The following is a 13826-nucleotide window of genomic DNA, read 5'->3' on the forward strand; positions in this document are numbered from 1 at the left end:
CTTGAGGATTTCATAGTGACTGGAATTCGGGGAGAAATCGGGTTTAACCCGAATTGGTCGGAGGTCAATTCGGGGGGGGGGGGGGATAACCGGGCGGAATCGGGTTTAACCGGAAAAAGTCACTCCCTAAATATAATGTGTCGTTGTCTATAGGTACATTGCAGCATAAATGTAACCACTTATGCTGCGATAAGAGAACGTTCACGTTGCAATGGCGTAATGAGAAACTACAGCACCGCGCATTGTAACGATGAAGGCCACTAACCTCTGCTTATCGTACTGGCTACAATAATAAACCATATCAACCGCATCTAAAATAGACGCGACGAAGAGCAATTTTAAATGCGTCGCATTTGTACAGAAGGTTACTTTAAGGGCCGGTGAATAAAAAAGAAAGAATCACGGGAGACGCTGGAAATAGTGGAGGGCGGTTGAAAGAATGCGTGGAGAACAGAGACAGTGAGACAAAAATAAGCCTCGGTCGGAGAGACAGCGGTGACGCAACGGGTTTGTGCTCAAGTGGCCCTTCAGAGGAGGAAACCCTGAGGATACAGCGCAACGTCCCTCCAGATCAACCACTCCTTCCTGCTAACACGGCTTGGGCTGACACTTTTATCTGTTCTATTCGGCCGATCTGATAGCTGGCTGAAGGCTTTCATACGTGCATTTTATCACACTCTAAAAAGAGAGCTTCACCGCATAGCACGCTGTGCGCCAACCATTGCCACGAATGATAGGGTTATCGCTTGTGATTCGAAGAGAGAGAGAGGGGGGGGGGGGGGGCGTACCCCCACCATCTGAAATAAGGAAAAAAGATGCTGACGCAAGGACACGAACATAGACCTTCCTGATTTGCGGTCAGCACTTTTCCGCTCGGCACTTTTTTCCCGGGTTAATTCAATTTCATTGACTCTTGGACGTTGGAGGCTTATGTATTTGTGTCGCCCATATTTGTAGCCTGCCTAATTCTTCTGGCTTAAGCTAACTGTTGTGGACAGAATTTTATAAAATGTATTTTTGAAAATGCTTTTCTTTTTTAAATTAAAATCAACGGCCCTATATTCTTGCTCAAGTGGGCCACCTTATGGCTGCACTAATAGCCTGCTGGTGCGTTGTCCACATTAGTTTGGACCAATGACATTTTCAATTAAGAAGTTGAACGCGATGACGACATCTGTTACTTTTGGTGCCCTCGTGCAGCCTTAAAAAATAAAAATAAATACAGATGGAGCCAATAGAGCGCGAGGAAATGGTTCGGAAATAATGGCAGATTTGGAGGGAATTTTTGTCGCTCAGCAACAAACGCGCTTTTTCCCTTGCCTTTAAACGCGAGAGTTGCTGTTCGGTCGTATCTAAGGGCAAGGGAGAAAGTGCGTTTCATTCGGGGTGAGAGAAACGACATTAAGGCCTGCCGCACGGAAGGTGTGGGAGCGTTAGTATGTGTCGTGGGCCGACTTCAGGGCGTCTATTATATAACGTTGTAGAGAATGAGGCAATGAGGAATGAATAAACGGACAAATCCCATTGGCAATCATTCAACAACAACAACAAATAAGTTAATGACAATGAATGGGGAAATTCGCCACTTGAGGTGCGGCCCACTACCCCAAGGCACAGTGGGGCAGGATGTGATGTGTCCTGATGATGAGGTGATGAACGATGCTAAATAGGGATAGTCAGTGGAGTCAGTATGACATCAGAACGGTAGGCAAAACCACAGCACACAAAAATACTACACACAGCACACAGGTACGCAGGCAGATCATAGGGTAGACAGGAGACCAGTGTCCCGCAGAAAAATCAATCATTCAATCGCCGACATATATGCGGATTTTCTGCCGGGTGATCTATCCTCCAGGTGGTCCAATTCCCCTTTAAGTCGTCCTGCCTCCCATTCCCATTCATTCCCCCTGCCTCTCATTTCTCCCAGTTGTCCTCTGTATTCGCCGACGCCTGTATATTGGCCATAGCCACTGTTCCTTCGTGCTGCTAGCGCGGGGAACAGTCTTGATTTCTGGTGTCTGTTGCCCCTCGGCTATTTCGCGCCTCTGTACGGAATCCTAACGTGTGTAGGATGCTTGCGTACACTTGTAAGGCTCTTGTAATCTAGACAGACACTTTGACAGCATAAAGCGAGAGAGGTGGGCAAATACCCCCACTATCTTTGCCCTCACCTCAATTTCTTGCCAGCAGAGCTTTCTCCTCACTTCTCCTCAAAAGTTTCCTCACTTCACCTCAATCTTTGTTCTGAAAATTCCTACCTATCTGAATGTTCTTCCTGGCAATCTTCTTTTTCGTTGTTTTTTGCAAGGGAACCCCCTTTCCTATGTATCAGACTACCAGTGCATGGGGGAGTAAAAGCCTCGGCAGAGATATGCCAACGAGCCCAAAGGCATCGTACTTTACAAGGCACCGCTACGTACGTACGTAAGTACGTACTGCACCACCGCAACCACTGCACAGAACATCACTCCTGAGTTGCGAAAAGCGTTTTCGTGACAACTAACATAGCCGCATAGGCATCAGAAAAAGGCTTCCCACTTTCAACACATTACGGGATTCGGGATTATGGTTGGATAGGAATGTGCCATGCATGTGGTAAAGTTCAATTCTTTTTTTTTTTTTTTTTGCTATAGTCGTGACGACGCCCACTTCTGCGTGGCCAACAACGGCGAGCCGATCCTGCCATTACCCTCCCACCCCTCCCCTCCATTTTAACGGCCTAGAGCGATTTCAGAAGCATCACCACCACCACCATCGATTTTAACGGTGTAGGAGGCACGTTATGGAAGCAGTCGACAAAGATACATGAATTAACATTTGTAATTAAAAGAAAGAGGTTCCGGGATGAAAAACATGGACAACACAAACATATAAGCCTCCAACGCCCAAAATCAATTAAATCAAACAACCCAGGAAAAAGGTGCTGTCACCCAGGAGGGAGCCCTCCTGTCGTGGTGTGGAGGTAGCATATCCGACCGGAAATCGGAAGGCCCAGGTTCGAACCCTGGCATCAGCAGCACCTTTTTTCTGAGTTGTTTGATTTAATTGAGGGAGCAGATCTTGTCTTCACAAACAAGAACAGCTTAGGTAAACGAGACGAGGCGAGCTCCATCTAGGGACAAACACAACCCACGAAGCTTCCAGAACAGCTTGTCTTTAGAAAAGTGGTCAAGAGCAACTAAAGTTAGTGATTTAATGATCCTTGTTGGTGTCCTGTAGCCTTATCATTCTGAATACCCCGTGCCTATTTCATTTGTTCTCGTCTCGGCTCATCTTATTTGTATATTTTCAATTGTGTGGTAAGCGCCACCATAGGTTTCCTCCTCACCAGAATATTTTCAATTTCTCCACGTCACCCGACTTTTTTCTGAAACATTCCCTCACCTCACCTCGATCCTCGTTCTGTGAATTTCCCTGGCTTCACCTCAATCTCTTTCTGTAAAAATTACCTCATTTCACTTAAATATGTTTCTCAAAATTTTCTTCACCTCACCTCAACGTCAGTGAGATGAGGGTGAGGACGAATATATCCCTCAGCCTCATCTGCGCTCGTGAGGATTCCCACCTGTGTATGTAATCAGGAAAGTCCAGGTTCAACCCCTGGCGCTGGCACTGATTGGCTTTTTCGTGAATTACTTGTTGACTTTGTTCATTGGGCTCTTGGAGGCTCTTATGTGTTGTGTTTGTCCCTAGATGGAGCTCGCCTCGGCTCGTTTGCCTAACTATTCACAAAAGCAACCTGCCTCGCGTATCAACGTGAGAGTGAGTGAGAAGACATGCAAGAGTGAGTGGAAAGGAGTGTATGTACTGCCTCTTCCCATTACCTGATGCTCTCCAATTCAGGAGAAGGTCATGCATCACTGACCTGTAATACGGAGGTTCAGCCTCTGGTGAGAGCACTCATGGGCTTTTTCGTGTATTACTTGTTTACTTGTTGTCTGCATGGCGGTACATTCGGAGCAGGAGAACCGTGCAGCGGTTTGTAGCAGATGCTAAGAGCAGCGTTTAACTCATAGTTTATATAGATCAATAATACATTAATTAATATAAACAGTATTTTACCCATATAACGGAGCTGTGGTGCGTCGTTTGTGTAATTTTGTCCCGTTTGACGCTCTAACCTGCCTACATTGCGAGATCGATGACCCCATTCTGACATCACGTTTTGGCAAACATTTGCGTTGTAAACTACTTTTCTTCCACTTTGTGTCGCGTGAACGGGAAAACGTCGGCCCAGAGCCAAAAAGATCCATGAGACCACCCCCGCTCTTACGACTGATGATTGACGGTTCAAACACCTTTTCACTAGCGGACTCATTTTCAAAGATATTTTGGTACAACCTAACAAAGCTTAAACTATAATCTGCGAATAATTTCTACAATATGCGACCCCTGATGGTCAACACTAAATATGCGAAGCAAACGTGCATTTGTATCGCTATAGCCATATTGAAGAACGGCACTGGAACGTCATCACAGGCATTGCAACAATTTAAACGGAGTATTGCTGCCAAACCCGTATTGGCCATAGGTGTTTTCGTGGTACATCTCTAACATTTATCGGTATTTTGCATCATGTAAAGTTTTTCCTTTGTCTTTTATAGTATGTTCCTTTCCCTAGTTTTCCCGACGCTTACGCGGTATGTTTCCTTTAAATCAGGGTGTCGAACCGAACCCGAACCCGAACCGAAAACCGTACCCGAACCGTTATTTTTGCCGGAACCGAACCCGAACCCGAACCGGAATTTTCATGACACTGTTGAACCCGAACCGGAGCAGAACCGTAAAAAATAATAGCGGTAACCGGTTCGCAACAAAACGGTTCGGACATAAAAGAAGTCAGCATAAGAGTTCCTCTCTATCCCCGAACGAAGACACATTGGTATCATCATCACGCGCCTATATCATAAATTTCAGAAATGTTCACCTAGCAGTCAGACGACGACGTATAGTAAGTATACTTTCAGCGTCTTTTTAACATGTTGAAGCGCAGTTGTCCTTGTGCGTGCCGCGGCTAGCGCCCCACGCACGCGGTGCGGCGTCTACTCGTCAGAGACCAGGTGCCACGCGGACAATTGAAACACGAATGGAGTAGGCCAGTTATATAGCTCTACAGGACGAATATGTGATCAAATAAGCGCCCAAGATTTCCCTTTACACGTGAGCAGCACAAATTAAACAAGTCAGAAACATGAGAAGTGGAGAAGGAGCGTATGCAGAACGGTGCCTGTTTGATTGGTCGTGCTTTGAAAAGTAAATGTGGTTCTGCTTATTGGTAGCGCAGTTGTGTCGTCGTGACACATTGCCGTTGTGTTGTGGATTAACAACTACACTGCTGTGAGCTCGGACAGAGTAAGGCTTGCAGGCTTATTTTCGACATGCTTCAGTACGGTTTCAGATCGATTCACGCTGCGAAGGCAGTTTGCCGGCAAGTACTGTCGTCTATGTTACGCTGTCCATCTTATTAGGCTTCCTTTAAGTGTATCTTGCTGGCACTGTGCGTGTGAAAAAATATATTTTGGGAACAGAAAGTAGCAGGACTACACCGCTTCAACAGCGTGAACTCTTGTTGCAATAAGTGTTCATCCATTTCTCATTTCTCTCACTAAAGGGCTACCTCACCGCTAGAGACGTCAATGCAGACAACAGCAGTAAGCTATTAGCCACGCATTTCCTGATAAAAGCAGTTTTATGGAACATATATAACGGAAGCGTTGAACCGGTTCGGTGCTGCGAACCGGTTTGCGAACCGGTTCGATTTCTGGCCTGGCCGAACCGGAACTGAACCGGAACGAAATCAAAACAACGCGAACCCGAACCCGAACCGAACCCGTATTTTTTGCGGTTCGACACCCTGCTTTAAATACAAATTTACTTTATTATATGTATTCATTGCCCCGTTATTGCATTCCGTATACCGCATTTTATATTGTACACCATTCGTATTAGCTCTATTTTGCTACTGTGCCTCCGAATGTAACGCGTCACGTGTGCAATAAAACAAAACTAACAAAGAAAAACACGAAAGTGAAAAAAAAATCCGGATTATTGCATTGATTGATTGATTGGTAAAAGAAAAAAATTGACATGTTAGTCCCAAACTACTCGGGACTGGCTACTCCAGGACGCGTTATTTAGGGCTCATTATATGCAAAACAAATGAAAATGTTATTGGAAAATCGCCTTCGTTCTGTTACTTGCATTGAGAATGTAGAGGTTGGTAGAAAAGGGCAGGATTATTATGAAAAAGAGGCACCAAAACATTGAAACCGTTATATGACTCGCGAGTTGTATCCCTACCGCCACACTAGTGACGTCAGCAACAATGTCAAACTGGAACTCATGCATTTTAGCGCCATATTCGTGACCTCACACGCACTCATGTTCTGCGGGGAGAGTCCGTTTGTAGAAAGAGAATACATTCGGAATTAATTTTAAAATATTCCGACGGCTATACGTTCCCGAAAAAGAAATCCTGATTCGAAGCTCTTTATACCCTACACTTTACATATCGGGCGCATCGGGGCGTGACGCATAAAATGAGAGGAGCTTTTCACTTCAAGGGTATCTCCCACTGCTTATTTAGTCAATTTCTGCTTGTACAGGGGTCGTGCTAACAGTAGACAGACACGAACGTGAAGTTTTACATCGTTCCTTAGGCGCCGTTTTGCGAAATTTACTGTACGCATGTCGACGTCTAAACCCTGAAAGTTCATGAGAGATGACGCCCCGCTCTTGGTTACTTTTATTGTTTTCGGGAGACATATTCGTGGTATTTGAGGTGTACGACACGTTTTTCATTCCGTATAATTGGCACCGCGATGCAACAGCGGCGTACGGACGCGGACAGACAGAGAGAGGAAGGCAGGGAGGAGTGGGGGGGGGGGGTAGGTACTAGACAACACTGCTGATTCAGACAGCATTAGGCCTAACTGTGCTCTGGTGATCAAGGAAGCCAAACTGCGTCCTTCCTGGGGACAGAACGTCATAAAAGCGGCTCCTTCCAGTACCTGCTACGGAAGAGTCCATGAAATTCAGTCATACGGGACGCGCTCGAAAGCATGAAATGAAAATCGCCAAATGGGCGAAATAAAATATGTAATAAAACGGAACTGAATATTTTTCCAGATACAATATCCACCACTCGCTTCCATGAACCTGCTGGGAGATGCAGGCTTGCTGTGCAAGAGTCCTGGCGTTTGAACGAAACAAATTTTTTTATGTTGATTAGATGAGATAGAAAAGAAAAGCATGGTCAGAACTATATGCTGCAGCACCCGCAGTTCGCGAAAAACTAAACATGAAGAACAAGAAAATAATAGAACGAAGAGCAAACTTCGCAAATGGCCAGACAGACAAAGACAGAAGAAAGCATAAATACACGTAGAGATCGAAAAAAGAAAACACGCGTCGTTCTTGTAGTTCACGGACCGCTACAAGCTAACACGTATGTCCGAGGAGAACATAACCTAAGACCCTCCATGTCCATCATTGTATGACCGTCCATCCAATAAAAACAAAAGCAATTGTCAGAACCCTTTTATGCTGCAACGCAGCTAAGCAGTGCTCTTCCGAAATGGGTCGAAGGACCGAAACAGCAGGGAAACCGACGTGAGGCTAGACAAAAGACAGTGGGCCAATTTTGCAGTGCGGGGCCTTGACGAGGCCGGCCCTTCCCAGAGGTCCCCGAAATAGGAGGCGTGCCCTTCACGCGGTCTGGAACTGCACCAGCCCACGCGCATAACGCCATCCGACTCATAAATACGTTCGCATGAAACGAAAAATAGGACGAGCGGCTTGATATGCGCCCCGCCATTTCAGAGGACAAACAAGGGGGTTAAGGAAAGCGCATGTTTACGGGTAGCTCAGGAATAGTGGGTGGGTTCACGTTCTTACGGAATATGTAATATACTCACTGTAACGTTCAACCCTCAATTCTGTGGAAGGCACTGTCACTATTTTAGATCAGTGCATATTCCACTAATGAATTCCCTTCCTGGTCACCCCTTCAAGTGAATTAATCGTCTTCCCTATTTCCGATTTATTGGATTGTTGTTGACTGATTAGATGAGTCACGAGAAAAGTGAGCCCATCTTCCTTAAAGTTTTAGCCCAATATTAATTTAACGATTCGCCACTTAATTTATCTATTCGCCGTATTCCCTATTTCGATATTTCCCTATTTCCGATTTATATAATTGTTGCATCTGCATGAGGTAGGTTTAGTTCAAGCGCACGGCTTCCGCGTGATATGATCATGATCGTTAGTACATATTTCACAATATATATGGATTACAGTGTGATATGCGTGATGTCACTTACAGTGATATTGTGCTTATATTATTGTAACTGAACAACCGAAGACTGCTTACAGGAGATAGACGCGAACGTTCGCCTTTCTGTCTTGCATGCGCTCTTCGTTTGTTCAATTATGCGTGACCAACTCGCCCACCCCCAAATTTCCGTTTTCACTGATTAGTTGTAATAATGGTAATGTGTATTACACGTAGGATTATTATGTTGTGTTTTCTTGTGATCGTCATTGTATGATTTCGTACTTCCGTTGCTCACACTTCAATTCTCACACTTCAAGCAGCGTAAAACCACGACTTATCATAATCAACTTATTGTTGCGCAAACTCCTTCACTTCATGTCCACATCACTCACCTAACCTCTCACGCGTCATGGGCTAGGGAACCACACTACAGCGGTGAAACACCCAGAATCATCATCATCATCATCATCATCACCGTTGTCGTCATCATCATGTGTGCATTCAACTCTCTCGCTTAAACGTTAAAAACTAAGAACGAGGCAGGAAAACAAACAGCAGAGTTAGTAGTCCGTCATGTAAATACTTTTGCGCGATTTCGTAAAGCCACGCTTTTTTAAACCTCCTGCTCGGCTCTCGAAATGGGAGTAACATGGACAACAGCGCAGTGGACAGCTTTTGACGTCCTGTCGTAGAGCTGTTGTGGTCTTCGCCGTAGCCGTTGCTACTGGTAACGGGAAAGTGTTCCTAGGCGCAGGTCGTTACTCGTTAGACCCTGATAAGATATCGGAGGGACACTCAATGAAACTTCCTAGCCATTTTGTAGTTGTTGAATATGCACTGTGACATAGAATGACCGCTGAAGCGAGGAACGCGTAATGAGTAATAGCCCGAGCCTGAGACCATTCATTGCGTATAGGTTGATATATATATATAGCGTGTATAGAGTTGTGAAGTAATTATTATGTAAAGCGATATACGTATAATATGATCCGGCCTCGGTGGATCAATAGTACCACCCGCCGCGGCACGTCACATCGAGATATCATGTGATTGGGAAAGAGTGGGTCGTTGGCAAAACAAGCGCACGTTACTCTTGTCGTCGTGTAACTTTGTGGTTTTCGCATTTCGTGAGATGAGGTGCCTCGCACATGAAGCTTTCCTTCGTATCTCCTTCACAAATCTTCGTATCTCCTTCGGAAACAACCGTCAAAACAACGCATGTGATCGGTGGCTGCCAATTCACGTGGCTTTCTTTTGCGTTCCATTCCTAGAGTGGAAAACGACCCCACTTCATCATCAGAATACATCTGTTGTTGTTGTTTTGCCAACGATGGGCAGCGACATGTTTTTGCAAACAGCCAGTCGTCTATTGGTAACGTTTACGCTTTCTGATACCAAGGATGCGGGGTCGAAGCCGGCAGAGGACTCCAGCAACTTAACTTGGTGTTGGTGGCAGGGTACAAGTTGCTTAGACAGGTCGTCATGCGCGTAGAAAGTTAAATACCGCGTGCTACGATTTCGGCGAACCCTGAGCGAACTATATTTACAGACCGACCATTGAGGCTTCGCTCAATGACCACAGTTGCCTGGCGACGTAAAGCCACGAGTTAGCATTATCATAATATATTTCGTTCAAAATAATTTTGATGTGCTAATTGCGTAAACTCGGCAAACGGGAGAGGCATCCTTAGGTAGAATAAAGCAATAACGACAATTGACCGAGAGCACCACAAGAATCATGCAGTTTGTGTATCGGTGTCAAAATGGGAGTCCGGTCATAACGGACTGGCTCCCATGTACACCAACATCACATGCAACACCATGCAATACATTTAAGGGAGATGCGCTTACCACACTTGTGAAGACAGTTCTTAATCCTTATGGAATCTTGAAAGACGCACAATCATTACTGTATCGCTAGACTAGCACCTGAGCTGGCAAACAGGGTATTTGTGTGCTTAAGTGTAAGCACATGAGACCGAGCTTTGGTCACGTACGGCAGCCTCTATCAACCACCGTAGAGACCATCTTTTTGAAGGTCCAGGGAGCTTCGCTGTTCGTATTTGCTTAGACAGCGCTGTTTTTGCTTTTCAACTATGGAATTTGGGTGAAGAAATGTCGATTTTGTACATGCACATTTTCGTTAACACCCACTTGAATTCTTAATATTCATACATGCTTCTATTAGTAGAGAGAATGTGTAAACTGATAGAAGGACAAGCGAAGAGAACTTACCTTGAAGAAAGGTACCGAGAAAGTACCGAGCGCCATAGCGAACAGTGCAAAAGTCTTCCCAAGAGGGCGACATTCTAAGAAGAAAAGGATACACCGAGCAGACGTTCTATCAAACGTCGGTCTCTACGGCAGCCGTTCCTCCTCCACTGCCGGGATTGTTGTTGTTGTTGGCATTGCTGGGCGGTTGATGAGTCAGCGGGAACAGCGGCCCGCTGCCGTCGTCCAGCTCCATGATATCGGAGCCGGACTCCGAGTCCCTCTTCAGCTTTGCACCCACGGTACCGGGCAAGTAGGGGCAGCTGGTTACGTGGTTGAAGTTTTGAGACTGCATCTCCTCTTGGTCGGTCTCCCGGTGGTAAAAGTAGTTGAAGTTGGACACGATGACAGGCACGGGCAGCGCGATGGTCAGCACGCCGGCGATGGCGCACAGCGAGCCGACGATCTTCCCCCAGACGCCCACAGGGCGCATGTCCCCGTAGCCAACTGTGGTCATGGTCACCACGGCCCACCAGAAGGCATCCGGGATACTTTTGAAATAGGAGCGGTCGGAGTCCGCTTCCGCGTAGTACACCGCCGAGGAAAATAGGATCACTCCGATGAAGAGGAAAAAAATGAGAAGACCCAGTTCCCGCATGGAGGCACGCAAGGTGCGTCCGAGGATCTGGAGGCCTTTGGAGTGGCGGGACAACTTGAAAATTCGGAAGACGCGCACTAGCCGAATAACCCGAAGGATGGCGAGGCTCATGGCCTGATTGGAGCCCTTGTCCGGGGGCAGGAAGGACGGCCCTTCCCGCTCGCGCGCGATCACCGTGCCCAATGTAATAAAGTAGGGCACTATGGCCACCAAGTCTATACTGTTCATGACGTCCTTGAAGAAGGCGATCTTGCAGGGACACGCGCAAAAACGCACGAAAAGTTCGAACGTAAACCAAACAATACAGCACGTCTCGATTAGGAAGAAAGGTTCCGTAATTTTGGGCACTTCGTCCTCTACCACCCGCGTCATGTTGTTGGCTGCCGGGAACATGCGGTAATGCTTGAACTCCGGCAGCGTTTCCAGACAGAAGATGACTATGGAAAGTAGGATGACCACCACAGAAATGATAGCCACCACGCGGGCAGCCTGAGAACTTTCTGGGTACTCGAAGAGGAGCCACACACGCCGTTGAAACTGTCGAGCAGGCAGAGCCCGCTCTTCTTCCTTGATGAAGCCCTCGTCTTCGCGGAACTTGTTGAAAGTGCCCTCGCCCAACTCGTAGAACTTGATCTCCTCGGCAAACACGTCCAGGGGCACATTGACGGGACGTCGGAGCCGGCCGCCGCTCTGGTAGTAGTACAGGATGGCGTCGAAGCTCGGCCGGTTGCGGTCGAAGAAGTACTCGTTGCGCAAAGGGTCGAAGTACCGGATCCGCCGTCCAGGGTCGCCTAGCAGGGTGTCCGGGAACTGGTTGAGGGTGCGCAGCTGCGTCTCGAAGCGCAGCCCGCTCACGTTGATGACGACGCGCTCGCAAAAGTCGTGGTCGTGAGGGATGGGCTCGAAGTGTCCACCCCCCGATGACTGGTAGCCGCCTTGTTGTTGCTGTTGCTGAGGCGATAAGAGCGCGCCGCCGACTCCAGGGCCCTCGCACCCTCCACCGGTGTCCTCGCTGCTGAGTTTTGGTAGGGACCTGAAAAGCGACAACACGTAGTTAGTCTCTTCTACATAGTGCAAGTGAGCTTCAAAATATAACCAAATCTATAGTGAAAACAGTTGTTCCAAATGTGAGACGCGGTGCTACCTTTCAAATGCACAGCATGCACCGTACCAAGTCGGTGCTTCTTTTGACTCTATTCAGTGCATCCCAAAGAGAAGGATGCAGATAGAGAAAAGACGCACAATATAACTTCCTTGAGTCATGCGAGTCACGCTTGGTTCTCATGTGAGCAACATCAAATGCAATGAACGGCCCAATAGACACAAAACCCTTATGCTTTAACTCGCAGAAAGCAATATGCAAATAACTTGAATAGCAAAAGCAAATAACTTGAATAATGAATTGTAAAATCATTCTATTCCCGTTTCCAATGTGCCTTAGATTTATTACACGCGAGCGAATAAGCGCATGAACAGATGGTCTCGTCGCGATTCCCTTGACACCACGGACACCACGGTTAAAACTTGAAAGCTAAAGGGGGATGATGCGGCACTGACAACGATACGAACGAACTGCCAGACCTATACACGAGTCGACGATAAAACTTACGCTACATTGGAGAGGCATAGGATTTTATTGCGATAGCATTATTGGGCTAGCTCCTCAGATATTCCTGTGGTCTGCGCCGAAAACTCAGCTCGGACGATAGATGGCGCCACGGGAACCGCGGGCGCAGTAAAGTTTATGGCACGGTATTAAGCGTGACTACTCCCCTTTTCCCGTATACAGTTCGCGTGCGAGAACCCGCTCGCGGTTAGGAGTCCCTAGTAACGCATAGCACCAGGCGTGCTTGCTAGGTGAGGTTATCACGAGGCAGCTGCGGACATAGGAATGCTACGTTATATTACACCTTGCCAGCGAGACTGTCAAGGCGGGAGAGGGATGTCTTGCTTCGCCGTGTCGTCTGAGAACGACCGTTTGTTCACTTCACAAGTTGTTGGCCGTTGTCTACGGGTTACTGTAAGTCCAGTTAGGGCGGTAGTCATTTTCACAGGTTTCACGTGAATGTTTCAGATCATGAAAATCAATGGCTCTCGAAAGACGTATTTCAGCACTCATAACACACACATACATTGGATGATGATGAGGTTGGTGATTCACCGCCATTGGGGCGGTACACTGCCCTGTCGCACATTGGGAACGGATGAGAGGATGATGATGGGGGGAGCACTTTCAGAGATCCGCCACCAGACCGGTGGAGCGCAAGAACTCCGCAAGAAGAGCAACCGCAAGAACTCCGCCTTGCATCTGGTGGGCAGCGTTCGACCACGGTCCGAGGATCTTTACGAGGTTGAATGGCCGTTTGTCAATACTTTGCATAGAAACTTCCGTCGGTGCACGCTCGTGGTGGTATTGCCCACAAGCCAGGATGACGTGGCAGAGGTCGCCGTGCACTCCACAAGTGGGGCAGAGGGAAGACGAGGTGGAGCCGAGACGCGCTCATAAGCAGTTACTATGCATATGCTAAACCGGTGTACATATCGAAGAAGAAACAAAGAAAAAAAAAACGTTATTCTCTAATTCGGGTCAGAGGATCTTATTTCTTCACGTCAAACCCCACAGCGCGTTATCCTCCAGCATTACATCATAACTCATAAGCAGTTCTGCTCCTACGTTTC

The 13826-nt window shown here is 47.0% G+C and overlaps 1 protein-coding gene across 4 annotated transcripts in view; it reads right to left on the reverse strand.

Annotated features, from left to right (window-relative positions):
- LOC135394156 (potassium voltage-gated channel protein Shaker-like) overlaps positions 1-13826 on the reverse strand; it is a 375971-nt gene that overhangs the window by 10770 nt on the left and 351375 nt on the right. For all 4 annotated transcript variants that reach the window (XM_064624712.1, XM_064624713.1, XM_064624714.1 and 1 more), the window contains exon 2: positions 10606-12180. In XM_064624712.1, the coding sequence (XP_064480782.1) occupies positions 10623-12180 (1558 nt within the window). In that variant the 3' untranslated portion in view covers positions 10606-10622. The remainder of the gene's footprint in view (positions 1-10605; positions 12181-13826) is intronic.

This window comes from Ornithodoros turicata, chromosome 5, assembly GCF_037126465.1.
Source record: "Ornithodoros turicata isolate Travis chromosome 5, ASM3712646v1, whole genome shotgun sequence".
Lineage (NCBI taxonomy): Eukaryota > Metazoa > Arthropoda > Arachnida > Ixodida > Argasidae > Ornithodoros > Ornithodoros turicata.